Source organism: Lactuca virosa, chromosome 7, assembly GCF_052849685.1.
Source record: "Lactuca virosa cultivar CGN04683 chromosome 7, Lactuca_virosa_CGN04683_v6, whole genome shotgun sequence".
NCBI classification, from domain to species: Eukaryota; Viridiplantae; Streptophyta; class Magnoliopsida; order Asterales; family Asteraceae; genus Lactuca; species Lactuca virosa.
Window position 1 is genome coordinate 30,428,936 of NC_136432.1, and position 26,735 is coordinate 30,455,670.

Sequence of the window (26,735 nt, forward strand, 5' to 3'; positions counted from 1 at the left end):
AACATTTTATTTTGAAAAATCTTTCCAGTAATAGCAACATGATCCAAATATATAAATTTTCAAAGTAAAACGTCCAAATATCAAAACCAAAATTGCAATGATATAATTGGATAGATTTTTGGAAGTATAATGTAGTTACACAAAGAAATGAAAGTTTGATACTATAATTATAATACACAAATTTAACCCTACTTTTATTGATAATGATCCAAATAAGGTTAATTTGGGGACAAATTTTATAGCTCTTGATCACTATTTTTGTAGTCTTTTAACACTTAAAACGTCAATGGGACAAGGTGGGATAGAGACCAATGTCAATGGGACAAAAGTTGTAAATTTTTTGTCCCAGAAAAAAATGTAGAACAAGGTGGGATAGAGACCAGCTCACGATCGTTCATATATGCAAAAGACATGAATGCCCTCCATAATGTAAAACAGCCTTAGAAAGCTTGTCTAATGGGCAAATTGTGGAAATGTAAATGCAAAAGGAAATACAAAAATACACAGATAGTCATCCATTCGATGCCCAGAAAAGTATTGACAACAAGAAACAAGTTAAACATAAACCAAGTAGCCATTAAAACACTTCCACTTTCAAAAAAAAAAATTACTACGGCTTGTAATATTTCGTAGCCACAAAGGGCATTTTCGTAATTGACCCTTCATACGTCTTCCCTCGGATGGCAATCTTAACTTTAGTCCCCGGTTTATGCAACCCCGACTTGACATACCCCATGGCAATATTCTTCTTCAAACACGGACTAAATCCTCCGCTTGTCACCTCACCGATACTCTCCCCATTCTCATTCTGAATCTCACTATGACTCCGGGCCGGTGGGCCTGCAGAAAAAAGCCCAACCCGCCTAATCGACGGGCCATCCGCAATTTGCTTGAGGATGACATCAGCACCAAGAAACCCGCCTTCGGCCCGTCTTCTTTTCCCAATGGCCCAAGTGAGCCCGGCTTCCACGGGTGTTATGTGTTGCTCCATGTCATTGCCATAAAGGCAAAGCCCGGCTTCAAGGCGAAGACTATCGCGGGCCCCAAGACCGGTCAACCGTACTTTTCCTTCCGATTTTTCAAGAATTGCTTTTGCAAGATCGAGCGCGTTCTCTGAGGGAACCGATATTTCAAATCCATCTTCACCCGTGTATCTGTAAACTCATTTGAAAAAAAAAAAAGTGTCAAATAGCAACATACTTTTGTTTATTTGTGTATTAATCATTACTATATCATTGTACTTTAGTTTTTTTAATAAACAAATCGAGAGAAATGAAAGTAGGATGATATAAATATAATAAACAAATCGATGAAAGCACATTGATATTTCTTGCATTTAACGCTTTCTTGTTTTACTTAATTGACTTAACGGGGATAGGACTTGATCTGATAAGCTATATATGGGTGTTTTTTCTTTTTTTGACTTAATGCAGAAAGAACCACTTAATAAAGAAAACATCACTTTATTACAAAACGTACCCGGTTCTAGTTAGAAAGCATTTGGAACCATTGATGTCTATTATGCGAAACTCCCCAAAGTACATTTTGCTCAAGTCCTCTTTAGTCAAAAACTGAAGAGTAGAACCTGCAAGAGGACCCTGCAACACAACAACAAAATGGAAAACCGAAAACACCCCAAAAAAATGTAGCAATTTGAATTTTATATACAATAAGTCAAATAGATTTACCAATTTGATGAAGAAAGATTATATTTTTAGATTTTGATCATACCTGGAGAGCTAAAAGAGATCTCTCATCATAAATCTGCCAGCCAACGTCCCCACCTTTGGCTTTAAAAGCCTTCATATGTTCTTCAATGTGGGCCAAATCCTTATCTCTACATCCAGCATTAACAACCAAGTAAATATGATCATCTGTCACTTTCGTGATCACTGAATCATCAATGGCTCCACCCTTTTCGTTTGTGAAAACAGTCAGCGATCCAGTTCCAGGAGCAAGTCCAGCAACATCAGCAACCACGAGCTTTTCAAGAAACGCGATAGCATCTTTGCCTTTGAGACTTAACCCACACATATGGGATACATCAAAAAGACTACCGTTTTCCCTGCAATTTAGGGTCGATTCCATGATTGAATCTTTGTACTGGATCGGCATGCTCCAGCCAGCAAAAGGAACCATCTTTCCGCCATTGGCAACGTGGAAATCGTAGAGGACTGTTTTCTTGAGGTCGGCCTCTGAAGCGTAGCACCTACGAGCGATGGTCTTTTTGTCGGATTGAGCAAGCCGACGAGTGATTGATTGCCCGAGTTGCCATAGTCCTCCCCTCATTGTCGTTTATGCTTCCGAAACAAAGAAACATGTCATCAGTATAGGTAAGAAAAACCAAGTCTCATCAATTCAAGATCACATTTTGATCTAATGAAGTTGCAATTCAACTGTTTGACAAAAAGCCTGAAAGAAATGTAACAAGAAAACCCATCCATCCATCCAATTCCCAATCAAGAAAGATCCAATTTTTATAATCTCATTAACAAATTTGTAAATAGATTCAATTAAAGAAGCAGATCTTTGACACAACCCACAAAGAATTAACATGAAACACAGAAGAAGAAAGAAATGGATTGAAATTGAACTTACGAGTGGACTCAGGAGAGCTGCACCGTTTTTCTTTGTTGAAAAAAGCAAATCTAGATGGGGTTTTTGTTAGTGTTTTGCAATTACTTTGTAATTTTTGAATCTTGTATGTAAATATTTAATTGGAATAATATGTTTTGAGAATATAAAAATTGGAGATGGTTGGTGGGTAAAAAGGAGTGGGTGGAGGAGGGCTTCTGGTGACAAATCGAACCCCATCGTTGGTGAGTGGTGTTGGGAAGTGGAAAGCACTTGTCATCGATAAGGGTTAGAGGGATGTCATACATTCATAATATATTTTTAAAAATACCATTTTTATTAATATTTTATCCAAAATATGACACTTTTGATTTTGTTTGTTTGAGTTCCGTATCATATTGATTTTAAAGGAAATTATAAGTTTTATCTCTATATATCAGTTTTTGTACAAATTGATCTAATTGTATTTGTAAATGTTAATTTCCCTTGTATTTATTGTAATGATATCGGTTTTAACGGTTGTTTGATATGTTTTTTTACTGGATATGATAATAGGTTGGATCTAACTCGATCAAATTTAAAATGTTTGGTATGACACTTAGAAGTCTGTGACTTGATTCTGGCTCATCTGATATGTCTTTTAATCGACCAGCTTTAGGATTTTATATAACTCAATCAACAACTATCAAACAGTCTACCCTTTACTTGGTCTTACACGTGTCATGGAACAAGCTATTAATGAAAATAGGACAAAGTGGCTTCAGAATACATACATCTAAAGGCAAATCATTTTAGGTTATTTATAAACTGAAGTTTAAAAAACAGAACTAAATTAAAAATATTACAAGTGCTTAATGTTCACCCTAACCATTCAAGGACATCAAATATGTTTCAGAACACCCCACTATACAAATTGTTCACGGACATCAAGTAAGCTTCAAAACAAGTAAATTAATACTGTTTGTTCCTTGTAGAATAAATTTTCTTCCTCCTAAATGCCAGTGACTACATTTTCCTTCCCGACTTCGGTTGAAGAGGTTGTTCAATATATTCAGTTATATCCCTCATGTCTTGTCTTGGTCATTACCAAGTGTTATACGATATACCATGGAATCCATTGGAATAAGGTAGGGGCTAGATGTCGATAGTAATACCTCCTTATGGGGTGAGTGTTTGACATAGATGACCAAGCATATGTATAAGGGGGTTTTAACCGGGGCATGCAAGAGGATAGCAAGTCAATGCGAGAAGGAGAATATACATGGACCTAGGTTACTATATTTAGCCTTTACATCTTAGATTCATACTATTCTCCTACTTTCATCTAGGTGTTCTTCTCATCCTAGAACCATCAACCAACATCGCCTCCACCTTCTAACTTGTTGTCGGTAGCCTCTTTTAGGCATGTCTATACCACCTCAATCTCCTCCCCTTAAACTTTCAATTACCCGCCACACTCCAAACAACTTTTTATTAGTCAAATTCAATATATTATTCAACAAAATTATGCCGCAACTCTTCATTCCTATTACTTTCATCCTCCCATACTCCCTTTTCAGCCAACATTCAGATCCATATATCATAGAATTACATTGTAAAAAAAATCTCTTGGCTTCGGCGGAACCTTCTTGTCATACAAGACTCATATTGTCGTCCTCCACTTTAGCCAACCTGCTTTGATGCAATGCGACACGTCTACCTCCACGCACCTCCCTTATGGATCAGAGACCTTAAATACTAGACACTCCCTTATATGTGTAAAGCTTACTCCCTTGTAGTTGCATCTATTCCTCCCTTGAAATTACATCAAAGATATTTGGTGTTATCAAGTGTTATACGAGCATAATGAAAGTAGGTCAGGTTACCATCGTAACCTAACTATTACATAACAAAATTTATCACTATCTAATAAATCCACATTATGTTCTTAACCATTAGCATAACTTTTTTTTCCTAAAAACAATGTAAAAATGTTCAAAGTCATGCACCTTGATCAACAGTTTCATGATCATCTATAAACATAAAAATATACTTATGCAACACCATTTAACAATCAAGAACTAAACAAGTGCTTTGTTCACATCATAAGTAAAGAAAACTCCCAAGACACCAACATGCATACGAACACATTTGGAACTTACCATATAATCCACAAGAAAACACTTCAAGTTTTAGGCACAAGAACATAAAACAAATACTAAATTCATGTAAGGAATGTTCAAAATCTTAATTAAGACCAAAAACATGATATATCATTAGTTTATGTATACACGGCTACACCTACAACACCCACGAATGGATAAAGATGATGAAAAGTTGAAAACTATAATCAAAACAAAACCAACATAATTTGATTATCATGTAGATTGTGCAATAAAACAATTGTTACAATTCTCAAAGACTACAACCCTTTTAACACAAGTCAAAATTGCGAGTGGACAACAAAATCTAAACCTCTCATCCATAATTTCTTCAACTTAATAATGTAGCATTGCCTTTAAGTGTCCTTCTTGCACGCCAATGTACTGCAGCAGCACTTTCCGATGTCCCCATCTGCACATAAACCAAGACATGACTTAATCTGGTAAGCTATATATCAGTGTCCTTTTTTACTTGATACAAAAAAGAATTGATTTCATGAAAAAGTACGAAAAAAAAGGAAATAAAACTTTTCCTTCATTTTAACATTATTTCTTTCATATCCCTAAGTTTCGAAAATATTTTTCTTTTGAATTTTTTTTTTTACCTTGGACTCCATAGAGTGATAATCTTGCCACAAACTCGCATCTTGATCATATGTTGAAAGTGCAGCTTCATATAATTTTCGGGTTTCTACAAGATTAGCCTTTGAAGCAGCAGATGCAATGTTCATTTCCATTTCAATGCAATTTTTATAAAAAACAAGACCAGGGTGAGGTAATGCAAGAAACCTGCATATTACAAAATGTTGACAAAAAATCACATTATAAAAAATTTCATTTTTTGCTCATAACCGAAGGTAATAACAAGAAAGATAAAAAGCGTATTCAACAAAAATCGATATTTATTAGTATATATGAATCTTTATTAATGACATACCTTTTGTACATGTCTCTTGCACTCTGAATTCCATTTTTTTGTAGAATAAAGTTTACAATTGTGGAAGAGAGGGAGAAACCATCATCACTACCACCATCTCTGGTCAAACAACTTACAGAAATATCCACCAGCTTATCAAAATATTGCTTCTGATTTGCAAAATATTTCAAACCCTTCACAATAAATAGCAATTAACATAATAAATATTCAAACTTTATACTTATGAGTAACTAGAAACAAAATAAAGATGATTAAAAAAATAGTATACCATAAGCCAGAGGCTCTCAGCTTGTGAAACAGCAATTTTCCTAAGAGGGTTTTGCAGGAGATTAAACACAGATGACAAATCATCTTTTGTTGGAGTGTTTATACGTTTCATTTCTATTGAGAGGCGTAAATCCCATAAACTGGCTGCTTTTGAAAGCTCACCATTGCAAAGTTTTTCTGCTAAGTTTCTAGCATCATCTAATCTTCCAAGTTCTAACAAAAAAGATACATTTTGATATGCAAGATCTTCTGTAATGCACCCCGTACTTTGAGCCTTTTCATAGATCTTTAGAACATGTGAAACAAGATCTATATCAGAAACCCTAGAACTTTGATGAACAATTGTGTCCATCAAGAATTTGATGTAGAGATCGAACATTGTTGATGATGGTACAATCTTTAAAGCTTCATCATAAACCTACAGAAAAAAGAAGGTGAATCTTGAAGTTATGAAGGTTTTACATTTACCAAAACACTAAAGATTTTTATTTCAATTATTTGGGGTACCTGAATTGCATTGTGTAAATGATCTTTCTTTACATCTTGTGTACTATTATGGCCTGCTGCTTCATTCTTTGCAAGCCAATCCCAGTATCCTGTTTCTTTTGAAAATTGATTTCTCATGTCAGAAAGTATCTCCTTTTTCATAGTTTCTGAATTTGCCAAATTTGTTGCCTCTAGTATCTCAAGAAATTGTGTTCTCATGGTGAAACTGGAAGGTAGTGCGTCCACTGCACATTTGTAAACAGTTTGAAGGATGTTCAAACCTTGTTCACGGAAGACATTGATTTTCTGTTTCAGTTCCTCATTTTGTACATCTAAATCTTTATGATCTTTAGTTTCTCCATCAATTGGCATAAATAGCTCTTTGTTTTCGTCTCTCCATTGTTTATCTTCAGGCTCATGGCCATCAGTAACCAATGTTGCAACATCTTCTCCAAGAGCAGACCTACGAGCACTTAACTTATTAAGGTATGTGAGTTCCATTCTGAGATATTCCACCCATAGAGCTTCAGATGTTGGGCAACATCTCAAACCACTTTGCATAAGTGCACGAGCAGCTGCAGCATTTAGGTTATGATCAAACTCCCATGAAGCTGCATATATCCAAACTCCAGGTACTTTTGGGTGAAATCTAATCACCTGAGCCAGAACCTGAAAGATGCACAAATAGCAAATGGAAAAACAATCAGATTATAACTGAAACTGATTATTGAACAATCTGAATTGAAAATTCAAGTTCTTAGGCATAAGTGCATAACTTCATCTTATTTCAAGCACTAATCACAGTTATCAGCAACCAATACAAGCAGAAACAAAACGTAATGCATTGAATGATTAAACTACGAAACTGTATACTACAAGCATTGAAAATCAAATACCTTCTTCATATGTCCATTTCTTCTTTGCCTACAAAACTCGAGATACTGAAACCACAGCTCAATATCTCCTTTAAACCTATTCGTGGCCAACCGATAAATCTCAACGATCCTTGAAATTCCAGAAAAATCAGAAACAGACTGCTTCATCTTCGGCTTCTTTACAAAGCCTTCCCCGTCTTCACTCTTCTTTTCGAGCTCACGCAACATCGCTTTCTTACGGAGGAGACGGAGAGCTTCGAGAGATTTCTCGTAGTCGATGTACGCTAAGTAATCCTGTTTCAGAGGACTTGGACGTTTGAGTCTGTACTCAAACTTCCGGCGTTGTTTGACGATTTCGGCAATTTCACGGCGAGAGAACAGGCCACGGCGCTCAAGGTCGTCAAGCTCATTGACCATACGCTCGAGCTTGTATTGTACTACGTCCGCCATGATTACTGTGTCGGAGAGAGTGAAGAGCAGGTGGCGAAGGGTTTCCGCTCGTTAGGTTATCGACGACGACGGCGGTGTTGATGTATTTCCCACCTTACTTATAATTTTTTGATTACTGCACACTTGGCCCCTAAATGTTTCAACTTTTAAAGTTTAGCCCCAAACATTGTAGTTTTACCTATTTGACCACTCTTTTTAACCTTTAATAGCAACCCGGTCCTTGTTTATATTTCCATATATTAGACGGTGATCTATAATGATATTATGATAATTTTTGTATTTTTCTCTGTCAACATAGGTAAAATCGTAAAAGTTACACAGAAAAAAAATGAAATGTTCATCGTATGTTATCATGCCCTACGATGAGATTTTAGTGGTTGAGGTGCGGAATTCCATAAAAATCTAAGGTCCAAACTTAAAGACATTCAAAATATCGTTAGTGTTTTGTGATTGATCTCATACGTGAAGCTTAATACAAATTAACATGAGCCATCCAAATAGAATGATTTATGATTTTTATTGGTTTTGTGAGAATTAATGTACTACATGCTTAGGTTATCATATCTAACGAAAAAACATTAATGCATAACTTAGATGCAAATGTAAATTTTACAAGTGAGTTCTTATAAGAATGATCTTAAAAAAAGGAACATTTTAACACTTGCAAGAGGCATATGGGCCTCCGAGAGTCAAGTTTGTATCAACACTAGGTGATTTAGACAAAGAAGCAACAATCGCATCTTCATAGTTCTCCGTATCTTCATTTTCCTGTATTGATTAATGTAACGCTTCATGAGTTAATCGGAACCATTAAGTCATAGAAAAAGATAATAAAGAAAGGGAGGTGTATACGTTATAATTTGAGGTGAAACCACTAGCTAGAAAGTCTTTGTATATGACCTTGTTGCTTAGATATACATTAGTTGCTTCAGAAACTTGATTATAAACTTTGTCTTTTTCAACTTCGTGTGTTCCATGATAACTGTTGGGGCTTCCCTAAACATTTCAACCCAAATACAAATACAAGTTAGAATGGCATTGAATATCATTATTGGTTTATTTGTTTCTTTCATATGAAATGGAATAAGCTTGAGGAATGAGGTGTTAGACGATATGCATACGTGATGAAACTTGCTCTTAGGAGCATGAACGAATTGTTGGGAATGACTTAAAATCGAGCATTCCATTTGGCCTAAAACAATACTTGTCAATTTCTCGGGGTTCAACGCTAGTAACGGCTCATCGGCCATTTTCCTACATTATTTCAGTTATAGATATGTCAACTTAAGTATATTCTCTATAATCAATAATCAAGTACTTAACTCAATAGCTAATTAAATTGAAATTAAACAAGCAAAATATATAAATAATTACATGTTCATGGCCGATGTAGAGAAACTGTTGTGCTTATAGTATTGCTCATGAGGTCCAAGCCCCATATTGACCGATACCCCATGATAGTTGTAACGTTCAAGTCCTTTTGTTTTTGGTACATCTATCATATTGAAAAGGAACAAACATAATTAATTAATATAAATGTGAATCCTAGTCATACTTAATAATCACTTCAAATGTCTATGTGGAATGATTATAGTTCTAGTTATATTGTCTTATTGTTTAGCATAAATAAACTAGTTTATTATATATATATATATATATATATATATATATATATATATATATATATATATATATATATAACATTACAAAACATTACAAAAGTACTTTATCATAGATTATAAAATAACTTATAAATTAAATTTATAATAAATCCGTTTGGATAATTTATTGATAAGCTAATTTATATGATAAATACTAGCTTACAAGCTAAAACCAAGTTTTTAGTATTTTCAAAAGATGTGAAACAAAACTAATTATTCAAAGAAAAACAAATTAAATTTACATATTATTCAACTTTTTAACCATAAATTAAAATCTTTTTTTCTTAAAAAATAAGTTAATAGATTCATATTTCTAATGGAGCTAACAATAATTGTCGGGATTAATGGATGAAAATTTTGTTAAACCTGATAAATAATAGGTGAGAAATATTATAATATTGGACAGAAATAAGTTTCACAATATAATTTTTAATAATTCAATATATAATGTCATTTTTTGTGTATTATATATATATATATATATATATATATATATATATATATATATATATATATATATTTGTTTTTTAAAATAAACAGTTTTGCCTAATATACCAATTTAATTCCTACCTTTAAGAAACATGATTTCGTAAAACACACACACACATTTAAACAATATTGATATGTACGCATACCTTGTAGAATCACCTCGTTCTTCATGTTCCTATACATCTGCTAATTGATAAACCATATATATGTTTGAGTGTGATGTGTGCACATAGATACATATGTATAAGTATTTACATATACATATGTGAGATTAATATCACCTTATCAAATTCACTTACTACATACTGATTTTTCAAACAGATCATGTATTATTGCAAATCCATCTTTCATGTTTAAATATGCAAGAAATCACCAATATATGGATACACTTGCAAGTATACATGCACAAAATTGTATTTTTATGCTCCTTTCTTCAAAACGTTAACAGCTCAAACTGAATACTATGAGATATACTCCAATTTTTTAAACTTAATGAAGAACTCATGATACATATATGCACATACATGCATGTGTGTGTGAATGTATATATGAGATACTATATATAATTGACCTGAAGATGGCTCTTGATATGAGATACAGATAATCCTTTCACATTCATCGTCTGCAAGATCATCTTTGGAGTTGCTCCTATTCCAAAAAACGAAAACAATTAATGGAATGATCAATGATAGCAATATATACACACATACAGATACATACTATCTTCGCCTCCAAGTCTTTGAACTGCATTAACAAAGAACTGATGAAGTTCATCTGTCCATTTAAGTCTGGGAACCCTAGAGCGATTGTAAGACCGAACAGTTGGCTTCCTTAACTTTGAGGTATTTTCTGGCAAGTAACCATCCATCCTCCGGCAAACAACCCTAGATGAACCTTCACAAGAGTCTCCCATGGCTTCAATGAGCAATGGTAACTCTTTTTAAGATCTTTGATCACCCTTTACCCTCTTCATTTCTTACAGAGCATGATTAAATCAAATAAAGATCTCTTGATTTATGCAACAAAAAAGATTTCAAAAATCGTGATGAGTGTTGCAAACTTGTCCATTTCTCTGCCTTCTAACGTACCATTTTCTTTGAGATACCCCAGCTCAGAGAGTGACACTTGTATCATCCGTTTATTATATGGGATTTGAACGGATGGTTTCTAGGTTACAGAAAGATTCCGACCATTTTGTGGTACTATTTTCTTTGTTGAAAGGGTAATCAAGTCAATTGAGTTTTCAATTGTTGTGAATAAAGCTTACTTGTATACAGAATTTTCAGAGGTTTCAGACACTTTCAAATTTGCATTCATGTTGAAGATGAAAACATCATACATGGGTCAGTGTCAAAACATTCCCCTAGAAGCCAGAGCATAAAGAGACAAAGGACATTATAGACTTTTCACAACATGGTTATCCTTGATCCTTCTATAAAGATATAGATGTGTGTAGCTGAATATCTTAAAAACATACCAGTATATTAAAATGTTGGTCTGGTGCTTGCTTGTTTTTTATTATTTAGATCCTAATGACATATATATAGCAGTTTTGCTATTCGCTAATTTGGTAAAATACATAACCACAAGTGACCGTAACTGCCACAAGCACAAATGTAGCCGACAATTAGCCTATTCGATAAACCTAAGTCATCCGAAACTACCCCCGAGCCCGGTCCGGAAAACACAGCTGCAAAAAGCATTAATGAAAGCCGACATATATATTGCGGCCAATACAAGGAACCGGGTCTAAGAGAAGACGGATGTCAATATGGAATGAGATCAATATACTTCCTACAAAACAAACATTTATAATGAAACAACAATAATACGACTTATGGAAAGCCTCGAGAACACAATCACGAAAGAGGTATCCCCAAATATACCACAAATCGACACCACTCCCCATAACGATCCACGTATCAGTAGTCAGATCTGTAACACCCTCACGTTGATCCTGAACTCTTCATCTAATACGTGTTGTAACACCCCATTCTTTTCACCTTTAAAATAATATGGTTTTAAACAGGGTCGACCCAATAAGTGCCAACCTAGGTGACCAACCAGGGAAAAGTTATGAGGTGCCCCAAAATTTTCAACAAATAAAAAAGAAAATCATAAAAATATAGGCCAAACTCTGAAACGACAAAGAGGAGAGGAGGATGTGATCGATATAGCAAAGAGAACGAGGCAATCATCAAGGAAAATCAATAAATGAATATCTTTAAAGTCATCAAGGCAAATCAAAAAAACCTTCAGAGTACTACCTATTAGTTCTTAAAACCATGCATTGGGCAAATTATTATTTCAGTATTGTTTTCTAAAATATCTTTAATTTTGCCAAGAAGTATCAAATTTTTCCTAAATTTCAGGTTTTTATGATTTGTTTTCACAAAATTTCCAAAATCAAATACTAGTAGAGCTAATTGAGTATGTCGCGTCTTTTGGTGAATTAGTGCTTGCAAATTTTCTGATATATTCTAGGAAGGATTGTGATGAAGCTTGACCCTCCTTTGATTAGGAATGTGCCAATCATCTTGAACTATTCTACATTTGACTTTATATTACTCCAAGTTTCTTATGGTGCCTTGTTCGATCTTCACGAATGAGATAGGACTTTTGTTATGTAAATGTGTGGTCCAGCGAGTGGCTATACCGCAATCTTTTGGTAGTTATTGGAGATATGCTCATTGATACAACAAGTGAGTGACACATGAAATAAATATATGAGTCTATTGGGTTACACACAAGGTTTAATCTAAAAGAAATAATAAATAATCAAAAGGACTAGTTTATTATGCATCAATGGCTCATGAATTAACTAGAAATTAAAAGAGATGGACCTTACATGTAATAAAGTTTTAAAGTTTGAGATAATACATTATTACCATAATTAAGCAAACTTGCATAGAAAGATAATTCCTAGTGTTTATGCATTATATGTGGAATGGAAATCCTAGGTATTTGGCGACGTAAACACACACCCAAGTAAGGGTGTTTTGATCTTGCTTTTTCATATAAAAAAAAGACGACCAATATCTTTCTTGCTTGCTTAGGATGGCAACTTTGGGGTGTGATGTGATAGAGAGACTCTATTTTGGTTATTTTGGCTCTTCATGATCTTCATTAAAGGTAAACACGAAAGAGGCAATGAGAAGGAATTTTTTTAATGGGAGGAAGAAAGGAAAATGTTATGGGTTAGTTGGGATAAAGTGTTAGCTACAAAGGACAATGGTGGTTTAGGAGTTGTCTCTTATTTAGCTATGAATCGAGCCTTGTTATTCAAATGGATTTGGCGGTTTTTGTCCCATAAGGATGTGTTTTAGGTTAGAGTGGTTATAGCTATTTATGGGAGTAATGGTTATTTAGATTGCATTGTCCTAGCTTCCAAGAATTATGTTTGGCTTAATATTATTAAGATGCTTTCTTGCCTTAAAGATAAGGGGTGAATTTTCTTGCTCAATGTAAGAAGAGGATAGGAAATGGTTGACATACGAAATTTTGGGAAGATGTTTGGCTTGGGTAAGTTACTTTGCATTCTCGTTTTCCTAGGCTTTATCTTTTAGAAGGCTTAAAAATATGTGACGGTTGCAAAAAAAATGAATCTGTCTTTGGTTTATTTTTTCGTCGGATGCCTTTGGGTAGGGCAAAGAGTGCCCACGAATGTGCTATCAGTTCTCTTTTGCAATCGGTTTCTTTGGTGTCTATAGTGGATAGATATGTGTGGTCTTTAACTAGCTCGGGAGACTTCCCGTTTGGTTTTGCTCACGCTTTTTTAGATACTTATATTTTACATTTGGCCTTTGTTGCTACTTAGTGGGTTTCCTTTGTTGCTCTTCGATTGAACCTATCCTTAGGGAAACCACTCAACTCCTTTCCCTCGATCCTCTGGACTACGACGAATTTGTTAGAATCATGATTAAATTCATCTCGAGACACCCCATCGTGATTCCTCTCACCAAAATCCGAAACCCTAACTTCCCTCTTAGGTTGTTGTACAAATCCTTTGAACTTGTTAACTTTGAAGATGGAGTCTTCAAGGTCAAGATCACAGATAATCGAATTGTACATGTTCATAAAACAACCTTCCTTCATGCAATTCGAGTTGTAGAAAACCCTCAAGGTTTTTTACTGCAGGAACCCACAATTAAAGAATTCTAATCTTTTCTCACTCAGATCGAGTACAAAGGGGAATTCAAAGCAAAGGAGTTTAAGAAGTTGGCGGCTCCCGGTATATGGACCATTCTGATGCACCTCATTCTCAGATGTTTGTCTGGAAAGCACGATGGAACGGACACAATGATCAAAGATTGGCTATATGTCGTCTACATCATCTTCACCGGCCGATCAAACGTCGTTGATCTACCGGAGGTCCTTTGGCAAGCTAGACTTCAAAAAATTCACCAAGAGAGTTTCCGAGTACAAGATTTTGGGCTCTGAAACTACAACGACTATACTCCGAACGAAGTGAGGCAATTCCTCTCAATTCGTACATCCGTGAGGTATATTTTTCCTTCAAAACAATTAAAACTTACATGTTACCTAGTCAAGATGCTTTCAGAGCTGTCCGATGACTTCCTCAACACATGTTGGATATTATTCCTTCCGATTATCCACATTTGAAACAACATCTAGAGACTGCGTTTATGTTTGACCCAACGCAACTTGCCCTAGTATCGGATGAATTAGCCTGGAAAGACAATAAATCAACTGGATTTGAAGGCCGAAAGAAGAAAATTGCCAAAAAGCAAAAGGCGTCCCCTTCATAACATAAGGCCAAAAAGAGAACCAAAACCGGTGAATCCTCTCAAAAGGATTCACAGATCAGATCTAGACCTGACTATGGTTCATTGCTTACCCCACCCACCTACTCTTCTGAAGTACCCTTCAGAGTTTCACAAAAACACATTGCACACACTCACGGGGATTTTGCTCATGATCTACCCTCACCCTCCCAAAAGGGTGGTGTTAGTATTGAAGAAAGTCCCTTGAAGCCCCCTGGGACACACTCACGAGTCAAATTGAATCACCCTATCTTTTTTACACATGCAAACTCACAAGTCAAATTGAATCACCCTATCTTTTCTACACATGCAAAATATGTGTCCCCTGCCACAGATTCCAAGCTTCCCGAGACAAGAGTAGTCCCTCCCACCTCGGAAGCCTCAACCGATATGTAACACCCGGAATCTAGAAGGTTAATTGTGGAATTATGTCAATTTCAAGTCGAACTCGGCGAGCTGGAGGAGCCACCTCGACGAGTTGAAGATGAAGAATCGTGAGGATTTAATGGGTCTACTCGACGAGTTGATGAGCCTCAACTCGGCGAGTAGAGGTTGTTTTGGTCTCGAGGTTAATGAGACAACTCAGCGAGTTGAGGAGCCAACTCGATGAGTTGAGCGATGTTTAGGAAACCCTAATGTTGAGGTTTTGCACCCTATTTAAACACCTTAAGTTCTAGGTGTTGGCGTCATTTCCATCCTCCATAGCCCCTAACCGTAATCTCAAAACCCTAGAGCCTCCAAGAGTGTTGTGAGCCCATTGTATGTGTTTTGGTGTGTGTATGAAACTCATTCAAGGAGGAGAAGCTTGGTGCAAGGTGGTGGTTCAAGAAGGAGCTCATAGATCTTGATTCTCTCCCCCGTTTCCAACATATTTTGGGTATAAAGTTCTAACCTTGCTTAGTATAGGCTTATATCTCTTCTTGGATTTATTTGTATGCTTTTAGCCATGGTCGGGTGATTGTTGAGGAAGTAGAAGTCCCAAGTGTTTATCCTTTCCAGATCTATGATCTTCATGAGCTCTGTTGGCCTAAAGGTGCCAACTTTATGGTCCTAGGGGCTTCATGCATTCATTAAGTCCTTCTTTTGGTCTCTTTTAAGCTTTTGAGCTTCTTCTAATCATGAATAAGTGTAAAGTTGGAAACTTTACATGGCCATATAGCATCATATGGTCAGATCCGCATCTTGGAGTTGTGTCCTTGTGGAATAAGTGCTTAATCATTAAGTCCTTACCCTTTTAAGTTTAGGGTTTGGGTTTTGAACCCATTTTGGTGGTTCTTAGAGGTAAAGTTGGAAACTTTACCCTTCTTAAGGCCATTTCAGTTAAGATCTGAGTGGGAGAAGCTGTTAGTTTCGATTATGTCGGCTTAATGGATTAAGTTGTTTGGTCTCGGGTGAACTCGACGACTTGGATGGTCAACTCGGCACATTGTTTTGGTTTTCCTCAATTCTGAGTTGGTGTGGGTCAACTCGGCAAGTTGATTAGACAACTCCGCAAGTTGGACCGGTTTCTTCCCGACTTTGCGGTTGTTAGAGGAACTCGGCGAGTTGAAGGATAAACTCGGCGAGTTGGGTCAACTCAGGCCGTTGACTTTGGCTTTTGACTTATGTCTTTGACCTAGTTTGTCCCAAGGGGTGTTTGTGGTAATCTGATTTGTATTTAAGGAAAATATGGGCTTAGGATAAGGCCCATATGGGATTGGGCCCATTTTGGAAAATTGGGCCATTAGTGGATCTTTTGGTGTTAGGCCTTCTGGTTATTGCATTTGGGCCTCAGTTTTAGTTCCTTTTGGGGTCAGGGGGTAAAATTGTCAACTTTACCCCAAGTATGGATTATGGATAATGGTTTGGAACCTAATTGCTAATTGGATGATATTTTAGTATTGTTAGCTCGAGAAGTTGTCAGGGCAGCAACTAAGAATTTCTTGCAGTGAGCTTCAGCATTCGAGGTGAGTCTCCTCACTGTTGTATGGGTCGAAAGCACCAATGTCGGCCCATTTGGTTTATGCATTGTAGGAAGACATGGGGGTTAGCCCTTGGGATTATGTATGAAAGACCAGGAGGCGGCTCCAGGTACACTGTATGCAAGACCAGAGTCTAAACTCTGACAAGTACTTAGTTAAGTAGTATAGTTTGTATGCTAGTTGTCTTTGTGATGCTTGCATGGAAGACCAGGAGGTGGCTCTTGGCACTTGTGTATAAGACCCAGGGTTGTGGCCCCCAGCCCGGAAAGAAAGATCACAAGGTGGCTCGTGGCATAATGGCAAGACTATGGTTGTCACATAGCAGTCTTATTGATTATGGTATATGAATGATATGTATGGCTCACAGTTATGTATGACATGTATGGATCGTTGGATATGTATAATATGTGGTATTCGAGGAACTCACTAAGCTTTGTGCTTACGGTTTTCAGTTTATGTTTCAGGTACTCCAGTTTTTAAATGAAAGAGTTCTTGACGATCGCAGCGCATACACCTGTGTTTTCCGCAATATGTGATCTTTGGGATTGGACTATGATAATTGTGTTAATTGAAATGTTTTTCAATGTTTAGAACAAAGTTACAATAGTGTTTTGATTATAATAAAAATGAAATTTTTACCTTGGATTTTTGGGCTGTTACATGTTGTTATCAAAGCCTTGGTTTGAGGGATTCCGGCATATCCTCGGGTGTGCCTGAACTCAAACTGAGGAATTGATGAAAATTTTTATAAAACAAATATTTAACTAAAAAGGAATTTATAATCAAAGAAAGGGGGTGTGATGCGTGTAATCGACCGACCTCAAGTAAGTGGTTCCCAGAATACCAATACATGTTTATTATGCTATATGCTATGATTATGAGAATTTCATGCTAGATTAGGGATAAGGATCTGCTCAGTATTATATGATAGGAGATATGCCTTTTATGTGCCTGATTGTATGAGCTTTAGTATTGCATGCTAGTTTGTATATCTGATAAGTAGATGGAATAGCTTGTATAGAGTATGCTAGTTAGATTTTTCGTTGCCTGAATGTTGCTTGCTTTGTGCTTTGTGGGGCTCTTAGCAATATGAGTTAGCTACTAAGTGAATATCTTAAGTCACATGTGGCACAGGCTGGATAATCTCAGAGTGATGGACTTTACCATATTTTGCTCAGCTCTCGTTTGAGTCCAACCATTCTAGGATTGAGTCTTTTACTCGAAGGATTATCTGATCGTTATTGCATGTGACTATATTCATGAGGTAGCTAGTTGACATTAATGGGAATCCTTCAGCAGCTGAGGGTAGGGTGAGGTCGTGAACCTAGGAAAGCCTAGGATATGCTTCAGTGGGTTGGTGGTGCGGTTTAGTGAGTTTTGGCGCATTGGTTTGAGGAAGTGTCTTAAGGGATTCGGGAGGATTGCTGAGGAAAGTATGGATAGGTGTGGAAGATAGTATTGGGCCCGTACTACTGAAATCACAGGATCCATACTCGAATCGGTGAGAGTCTTGGAGAATCTAAGAAGCTGATGGGAGGAGGATTTGTGGGTATGTTCTGATTGTTGGATTGTCGTATTTCAATTTGGAGATGAGCTCTCAGGGAGGTGGTTCAGGTTCGGTTTCTGGCTCAGGTGTGGGTGTTGAGCCGATTAGCGAGTAGTTGCGGGAGTTCATTTCATCATAGATTTCTCGTTGTGTTTCGGAGATCTTGGATGAGCGTTTAGGCGCGTTCCATGCGGAGGTGATGGCTATCATTGGAGCTCCCCCTATGTCTTTCCGAGAGTTTCGTGCTTGTGGATCTCCTGCGTTCCACGGGGACAGGGACCGCATTGTCAGTAGAAGGTGGGTAACGAATATGGCTAACGCATTCAAGACGAGTTTCTACCCCAAAGAGGCGAAGGTCAGATATGCTTCCTGCCTATTGAAGGACAGGGCACGAGATTAGTGGGAAGAGGTTGGTAATGAGTTGGGTGATGATGTTATTGACAATATGTCATGGGATGACTTCTCGACTAGGTTCCGAGCTGATTTTGCACCAGCGATTGAGGTACAACAGTTGGCGCGAGAGTTTCTGGATCTCCGCCAAAGTACTAAGACTGTGGTAGAAATCACTGCCAAGTTCCGGGAGAGGGCTTTATTGGTACCCCGGTATGCAGCAAACGAGGAGATAAAGACAGTGAGATATCATGATATGCTGTGGGATGATATCAGGGAGTTCGTGAGTATTTTGGGGTGCGAGACCCTGAATGATATGGTTTCTAGAACCTGAGAGTGGGAGATCGATTTGGAGCACCTCAGGAAGAGGGGATCAGATCAGGTGAATGTAGTGGAGGGTCCCAGGAAGAGAACCAAGACTACTGATCAACGTTTGAGAGGCCAGCAGGGCCGGAGTCAGTGTAGCATGTGCGGGAAACCGCACGATGGAGTTTGTCATTCCAAGGGCTTGGGTTGCTTCAAGTATGGTCGGGTGGGTCACGTCAGCAGGGATTGTCCTCAGGGGGAAAGTCCGTTATGTTTTCACTGCGATCAGGTGGGCCACAAGAAGGCCGACTCTCCATTTTTTAGGGGAGGAGTAGAGAGTGCGCCTGCTCCGGCTACTTTGAGGATTACTGATGGACGACAGGGTAGGGCAGGAGTCCCATCGGAGAGGAGTTGAGCTTTATAGTGTCAGACAAGGGAGGTCAGGACTCCAACAGGCAATATTGCAGGTATGTATCTTTTTCCTTCTTTCGGGTTATATATATCAGTATTTATGATTGTTGGAATCTTGCATCGGTTTGGATAAGTGTATTTCTGGTTTATTCTTTGCTTATGTTTGGGGTATATCTTCAAGTAATGTTATATGCCATTTTCATGCCGTGAATTATTAGTGGTTAATGAAGGGTTGTTTCTCTTATAAAGGGTGTGGAGTGTTATGTCTTATCTTGGTTGTTGTTGGGATCAATTCAGGGGCATTGTGTGGAAGGTTTATGGTCAAGATTCAACGGGTTAGTTGTCCAGTGTCGCCAGGATCTAGTGGTTTTAGACATTGTGCTTCGATTGGTTTTTGGAGGTGTCGAGGGAAGTGGTTTGTTGCTGAGGCTTTAGTTGGAGCATCCGTCCTTTGAACTTTAGGATTTGAGTGTGATGTTATTTTTAACATCTAGGGTTATCAGTAATATTGGGATTCGGGAAGTGTTCAGCTAGTCTTCATACGTTGTACGGTCTTTTGAGTTGGCTAATAATGGAACACTAGCAAGGTTGAGCGTTGGTTGTCAGCGGATCGATCGTTGGAAAGTAAGAAGGATTGGGGAATCCTTCAATTCTCATGTGCTTTGAGAATTTAGTCAATTCAAATTGGGGGAGAATCGTCCAGGGATTCAGGAGCAGAAGTGGTTTCGAAACTAGGATGAGTTTCGCATCCCCGTCGGGGAGGATGGCGACCCAAGTGGCTGTTTGGAGTGAGGATTGTGTGAGTTGGAAGTTCGGTAAACTTACCAACATTCAGATCGCGTTCTCTTGGTGCTTGATAGCAAGCTTTGGGGAACCAGGTTGGGGTTCCAGGAACGTCTCGAGTTCAGCTTGGGCGTTCGGTCGCGTGTGTGCTCGACTCTAGGTTTATTCGATTTGATAGAGTAGAGGTAAGGCTTTGGGCTGCGATTATGGTAAGTGGAAGTGTTGTAAGACTGTGGGGTGGCCCGTAGCATTCACTATTTAGCAGTTAGTGTATAAGTGTTGTAAGACTGCGGGGTGGGCCGTAGCATTCACTAGTGGTCAATTGGTGTGGGAGTGTTGTAAGACTGCGGGGTGGCCCGTAGCATTCACCTGTCCCTATTCAATGGTGAGATGGTGGAAAACATGTTGTTTGCTCATGGTTTCCTACGGATGGTTTAGGCCAGGGTGGGTCAGTTCGCAAGAGCCTCATTTCTAGCCTCCATAGCCCCTAACCGTAATCTCGAAACCCTAGAGCCTCCAAGAGTGTTGTGAGCCCATTGTGTGTGTTTTGGTGTGTGTTTGAAGCTCATTCAAGGAGGAGAAGCTTGGTGCAAGGTGGTGGTTCAAGAAGAAGCTCATAGATCTTGATTCTCTGCCCCATTTCCAACATATTTTGGGTATAAAGTTCTAACCTTGCTTAATATAGGCTTAGATCTCTTCTTGGATTTATTTGTATGCTTTTAGCCATAGTCGGGTGATTGTTGAGGAAGTAGAAGTCCCAAGTGTTTATCCTTTCCAGATCTATGATCTTCATGAGCTCTGTTGGCCTAAAGGTGCCAACTTTATGGTCCTAGGGGCTTCATGAATTCATTAAGTCCTTATTTTGGTCTCTTTTAAGCTTTTGAGCTTCTTCTAATCATGAATAAGTGGAAACTTTACATGGCCATATAGCCTCATATGGTCAGATCCGCATCTTGGAGTTGTGTCCTTGTGGAATAAGTGCTTAATCATTAAGTCCTTACCCTTTTAAGTTTAGGGTTTGGGTTTTGAACCCATTTTGGTGGTTCTTAGAGGTAAAGTTGGAAACTTTACCCTTCTTAAGGCCATTTCAGTTAAGATCTGAGTGGGAGAAGCTGTTAGTTTCGATTATGTCGAGTTAATAGATTAAGTTGTTTGGTCTCGGGTGAACTCGACGACTTGGATGGTTAACTCGGCACGTTGTTTTGGTTTTCCTCGATTCTGAGTTGGTGTGGGTCAACTCGGCAAGTTGATTAGACAACTCGGCGAGTTGGACCGGTTTCTACCCGACTTTGCGGTTGTTAGAGGAACTCGGCGAGTTGAAGGATAAACTCGGCGAGTTGGGTCAACGCAGGCCGTTGACTTTGACTTTTGACTTATGTCTTTGACCTGGTTTGTCCCAAGGGGTGTTTGTGGTAATCTGATTTGTATTTAAGGAAAATATGGGCTTAGGATAAGGCTTATATGGGATTGGGCCCAATTTGGAAAAATGGGCCATTAGTGGGCCTTTATGGATCTTTTGGTGCTGGGCCTTTTGGTTATTGGATTTGGGCCTCAGTTTTGGTTCCTTTTGGGGTCAGGGATAAAATGGTCAATTTTACCCTAAGTATGGATTATGGATCATGGTTTGGAACCCAATTGCTAATTAGGTGATATTTTGTTATTGTTAGCTCGAGAAGTTGTCAGGGCAGCAGCTAAGGATTTCTTGCAGTGAGCTTCAACGTTTGAGGTGAGTTTCCTCACTATTGTATGGGTCGAAATCACCAATGCCAGCCCATTTGGTTTATACATTGTAGGAAGACCCGGGGGTTAGCCCTTGGCATTATGTATGAAATACCAGGAGGCGGTTCCTGCCACACTATATGCAAGACCAGAGTCTAAACTCTGGCAAGTACTTAGTTAAGTAGTATAGTTTTTATGCTAGTTGTCTTTGTGATGCTTGAATGGAAGACCGAGATGTGGCTTGTGGCATAATGGCAAGACTATGGTTGGCACATAACACTCTTATTGATTATGGTATATGAATGGTATCTATGGCTCACGGTTATGTATGACATGTATGGATCGTTGGATATGTATGATATGTTTTATTTGGGGAACTCACTAAGCTTTGTGCTTACGGTTTTCCGTTTATGTTTCACGTACTCCAGTTTTCAAATGAAAGAGCTCGGGACGATCCCTGCGCATACACCCGTGTTTTCCGCAATATATGATCTTTGGGATTGGACTCTGATAATTGTGTTAATTGAAATGCTTTTCAATGGTACAATAATGTTTTAATTATAATAAAAATGAATTTTTTACCTTGGATTTTTGGGCTGTTACACGATCTGATACCTGACATGGGTAAAGGACGATTGGATATTTTTAACAATGACTGGGTTGAATTTTTTCACAGTGCTCATTCAAGGCATCCGGAGCTCTCAAGAGAACAAGTTGAATACACTCTCTTCTCCATGCGCAAAAGTGAAATCCGAAGTCGTATTCCTTTCACCTTTCCATCCATTGAAGAAACTGATCAATTGCTCCAGCCATCCATTGATGCTTTGAAGAACAAACCGAGTGTAGATGTTCCCACTCTTGATGTTAGAGTGGATGATCCTCCTTGGAATCAAGATGATTCTGCAAAATGTGTTCATGTCTCAATGCCTATCTCGGATGATCCCAAGCCTGATGATGCAGAAGATCACTCCGAATAGATAATGTTTGAAGATGAGAACACTACTGTTGGTGCCATTCCACTTCCTTCAACTTTCAGTCTCCTGAACAAGCCCTCCTCCTCCAAATCTCACTTTGACATCGGTCTCTCGTCATCCTCAGATGAAATGGAAGGATAAGATAATCAAGAAAGAAACAACATCACCTCTCCCCGTCTAGAAACAATAGTCGATGGTGATACCGACACTCAAGCTCAAGGTAATCAAAACGATAGTACCATGGGTCCAGATGATTATGATGATGGTAAAGATGCTGATAAGAAATCCAAAAGTTCCAATTCAGACACAGGATCCTCAGATGAAAACATAGCTGATTGTAACTCCGAGATAATGTCACCAAAGGTAATTCTAAAGTCGACACGATCTCTACCAAAGTCGCATTGCTTGATTTGAAAATTGATTTGGTGATTCAATCTCTTTCCAAGATCAAGTATGTTCCTCAGACGAAACTTGATCGAGCCAACCAACTAGATCAACTCATTTCTCTTCATTTGAAGCATACCTTATAAAAAGCTGAGGAACGATACAAAGACAATCTTGATCATCACATCTCCACCATTTCTACCATGTTGAAGATCCACGACGATATGATTTCTGCTACTAATAAGCTCGTCAAGCATACTCATGTTCGTCATGAAAAACAAATCCAATGATTGGAGAAGGAGATCAGAAAAAAAGATTGATTCAACATTTTGTAGACACTATGAACCACAAATTTGATGAAATGCTCATCGTCATGGAAAAAACCTTCGATACTCTCAAAGCACAAGCTCCCACAACCGATTCCTATGATAAGCTCACCAAGCAACCCAATTTGAGCTCCTAAAAAGTCTTTGAGAAACTGGATGATATTAAGACTGATACTTTTCTTGCATCGGAGGTAGAGCCTTCCCATGCAAGAGGGGGAGAAAAGCTAGTTCAGCAGAAGCCTATCTCAGAATTTCAGCTCCGAGATAAAACAATTGATGAAGAAATCGTTGAAGCGGAAACTTTTGAAGCAGAATATGATTTTGACGAAAATGATGTGGTGAGTAACACAATTCTTGGACTTTAAGCCATCAAGTAACAACCTTTCATCACCAAAGTCCTCTTAGAAGAAGAAAAGAAGAAATGTTCCTCTATCTTTTGGCCATCAAATCTAGCATAAGCTTTTAAACGGAGTCCAAAAATGGATAAATTAAATATGAAGCTAACAGTTGATCCTTTTCGAGCCACCTAATCCATTCCTCCTCCAATTCTTGCTCCGAGGATTGTTCCAGTTGATGAAGGTTCTCCCATCAGGAAACCTGATGAGGTACCTGAAGAGCCCTTGATTCCTCCTCCTTCCGAGCTGATCATCACTCAAGTCTATCAACAAATAATATGCTCTATCTCTACTCAGATTGATCCAATCAAAGATAAATGGAAAAGGATCACATCTGAATCAGATAGCCCAATGAAGTCGTTGAAAAAGTCCTAGGGTTGGTCAAAAGAACAAATGAAGCAAGATCTTGAAGAAAGCATTCGGATCCAAGGGTTGAAAGATAAACCCAATCCAATGCTTGGCATTTCTCCATTTTTCCGAGAAGAAATTCTTCATGATACCAACTTTGTGCCTTTCATGAGTTTGCTCTTCCAGAAAAAGTTTCAGCCTAACTTGACTTACTAATCTCTCCTCATGGACGCTTCTACGTCAAGTTCATACCATTGCATCCATCCAATGATTCACAAACCATCATTCGAAGTGAACGAGAGAAATTGAGAACCTTCTATTCCATAAATGCACGACCTCAAAAGGAAGTGTGGTCTCGGAAAAGAATCAAAAATTTCATGGGATGAAAGAATAAGGTTCTAAACAAGTTTGATTTCAATTGTCTTCTTTACAAGTACTTCGTGTCTCGAAACAAAGAAGCTACCATTACTATCACTGATGTGGATTTTCCATCTCTAAATCCAAACAACATTCTCACCATAGCTACTCGCCTCAAGGATAAATAGTCAAATGAATCAAGCATTGGAGCATTCAACACTTCTCTAAGCTTTCTGAAAGATTATGTTACTGAATTTTGTAGAACCAATGTGGAGTTTTCTCATCTGTTCGGAACATAGAATCTTCTTGCAAAATATGCATTGAACATCCAGAAGCACAAATCCTAGCCGAAGGCCACATTGAAGAACGTGAGCTCGGATTTGTCTATTTGAAGAAAAAGATAAATCGAAAATAATTTTTCCGAGTTCTTGACAAACATCTTGTTCCAACCAAGATTCTTCGGAATTTCATTTTCAGTGCTACCAAGAGTAAATCTCTGTAACATCAAGAAGAAATTCATTGAGCATCTCCAGTGGTACATCGAGGTCAGAAGTTGGCTCCAAAGTGCTTACTTTTTTGCTTTCAAAGAGGCAAAATGAAGAGTTAAGGTCACTTAGGGGGAGATTGATAGAACATGAAAAAATGATCCTTATGCAATCTGAGATGGAGCATGTCCGAAACAGAAGATGTTTCCGAAGTGAAGTGAATTCCGAAGTGAAAGCTTGTCCGAGATTAAGTTATGTTTGGAAGTATTTTGAGTCTGTAATGAGTTTAATGTACCAAGTACTATTTTGTATTATTTTGAATGTTTTTTAGTATAGTATAGGAGAAAAGATCAACAGCAACGGCTATGTCAGCTTGTTAATCTTCAGTCCTTCCTCAGTCAATGCGTACTTTTCTCACTCGTTGTCTTTTAGTGAATCCTTGGCTATATAAGGAGTTGTCAAACTTTTTTACAACCAACATACTAGATTTCTAACCGGTTGTTGAGGCTGATAGCCTCACGTACAATCGCACCACGTGACTCCGAACGAGGGTCTATCTGGCAAGAGTTATCCTAGCCTGCATGCCATAATGGCTCCAACAGCCCTTCTAATCTAACCAGGGATAATATAACCAACCATTACACCGACGCAACATAATCTACTTTGCTATAGATGAATGCTACATGTCCAGCTGTAGTCTTACATCACAACCGCCCTCATACGACCCACAACCTTCCTTACTTCCACGAATGTTGTGGCCTTCCCATAGTCTCACTACCTATCCTGCCATGGTCTAATCCCACCTAGAGAAAACTACGAGCCAAATCATAGGTTCACCATAATCTCACATATGCTCATGGACCAGGTGAATGCTACGAGTCACCAATCAGTCTTACAACACTTCTACCATCACTTGCCAACTTAATGAATGATACGTCCACCCTGAATTCTTACAAAACCTCTATCACTATCTACCAATCAAGTGAATGTTACGGTCACCCTACATACTTACAACACTTCTATCACTACCTGCCAATCTAGTGAATGCTATGGCCACCACGTAATCTTAAAACACTTCTATCACTACCTGGCAATCTAGTGAATGCTACAACCACCCCATAGTCTTACAACACTTCACCTAATCACTTGAATAAGCCTCAACTCAACCATCCTCAGAGTTGGATTTCCACTTACCTAGGGTACGGAACCCCTCCTGGTTTCACACCTTGGCTCATTCCCATTAATCCAACGATTCTCCCCCACCTGGATTCATCTGCATTCTGCCAATCCCATAATTGATGGATTTCCAAACCATCTCACAACTCTAATTGATGACAAGCACAATTAAACTCCTAATCGAAATGGACGGATCACCAATTCAACAACTCACTTGCTGAAGGATCGATGTACTCAAAATTTTTCCAATAACTACCATTCGGTTTTTGCTGACAATCCTAGTGGATGAAACAACCCATGCAAACAAAACTTTCCCCTTACTTAGGAGGGATATGTTACCATTACTCATTCCCTACTGATGGTAGCAGTCAACAACCTGAGTTTTACATTAGCTAGCACTCCTTGACCAGCCAAGCCTAGCGCATATACATTCCAAGATCGGATGAATATTCCCCAATACCTCAACGAATCTCAAGATCCTTAAGCACTTTCCGCTGAATCCACTACAAG

At 38.2% G+C, this 26,735-nt stretch overlaps 3 protein-coding genes across 3 annotated transcripts; all 3 read right to left on the reverse strand.

The window, feature by feature from the left end:
- Nucleotides 1-492: 492 nt before the first annotated feature.
- On the reverse strand, nt 493-2,772 carry LOC145124061 (Glycine cleavage T-protein family). The gene is made up of 4 exons (XM_079059283.1): nt 2,599-2,772; nt 1,732-2,300; nt 1,480-1,598; nt 493-1,154 (listed from the first exon to the last, which is right to left on the reverse strand). The coding sequence occupies exons 2-4, from the start codon at nt 2,287-2,289 to the stop codon at nt 611-613; spliced, it is 1,221 nt and encodes a 406-aa protein (XP_078915409.1). The 5' UTR covers nt 2,290-2,300; nt 2,599-2,772; the 3' UTR covers nt 493-610.
- A 2,131-nt stretch (nt 2,773-4,903) lies between these two features.
- Nucleotides 4,904-7,813, reverse strand: LOC145125226 (U3 small nucleolar RNA-associated-like protein). The gene is made up of 6 exons (XM_079060718.1): nt 7,302-7,813; nt 6,427-7,074; nt 5,921-6,337; nt 5,653-5,825; nt 5,321-5,504; nt 4,904-5,127 (listed from the first exon to the last, which is right to left on the reverse strand). The coding sequence occupies exons 1-6, from the start codon at nt 7,728-7,730 to the stop codon at nt 5,047-5,049; spliced, it is 1,932 nt and encodes a 643-aa protein (XP_078916844.1). The 5' UTR covers nt 7,731-7,813; the 3' UTR covers nt 4,904-5,046.
- A 571-nt stretch (nt 7,814-8,384) lies between these two features.
- Nucleotides 8,385-10,793, reverse strand: LOC145126497 (uncharacterized). The gene is made up of 7 exons (XM_079061856.1): nt 10,601-10,793; nt 10,452-10,528; nt 10,027-10,063; nt 9,105-9,225; nt 8,852-8,984; nt 8,583-8,726; nt 8,385-8,498 (listed from the first exon to the last, which is right to left on the reverse strand). Exons 1-7 carry the CDS (start codon nt 10,791-10,793, stop codon nt 8,385-8,387), a joined length of 819 nt encoding a protein of 272 aa, XP_078917982.1.
- Between the last annotated feature and the right edge of the window lie 15,942 nt (nt 10,794-26,735).

Bases quoted from the DNA above. Each gene is read 5' to 3' on its own strand.
- LOC145124061 (XM_079059283.1), bottom strand. From the start codon at position 2,289: ATGAGGGGAGGACTATGGCAACTCGGGCAATCAATCACTCGTCGGCTT. The intron at 1,599-1,731 runs GTATGATCAAAA...GTTGTGTTGCAG, and splicing joins GATCTCTTTTAGCTCTCCAG to GGTCCTCTTGCAGGTTCTAC. The intron at 1,155-1,479 runs GTACGTTTTGTA...ATGAGTTTACAG, and splicing joins TGCTTTCTAACTAGAACCGG to ATACACGGGTGAAGATGGAT.
- LOC145125226 (XM_079060718.1), bottom strand. From the start codon at position 7,730: ATGGCGGACGTAGTACAATACAAGCTCGAGCGTATGGTCAATGAGCTT. The intron at 7,075-7,301 runs GTATTTGATTTT...TGCATCTTTCAG, and splicing joins GAAATGGACATATGAAGAAG to GTTCTGGCTCAGGTGATTAG. The intron at 5,505-5,652 runs GTATGTCATTAA...TGTAATATGCAG, and splicing joins GCAAGAGACATGTACAAAAG to GTTTCTTGCATTACCTCACC.
- LOC145126497 (XM_079061856.1), bottom strand. From the start codon at position 10,793: ATGGGAGACTCTTGTGAAGGTTCATCTAGGGTTGTTTGCCGGAGGATG. The intron at 10,529-10,600 runs GTATGTATCTGT...TTTTTGGAATAG, and splicing joins AAGACTTGGAGGCGAAGATA to GAGCAACTCCAAAGATGATC. The intron at 9,226-10,026 runs GTATGCGTACAT...TCAATATGATAG, and splicing joins GAACGAGGTGATTCTACAAG to ATGTACCAAAAACAAAAGGA.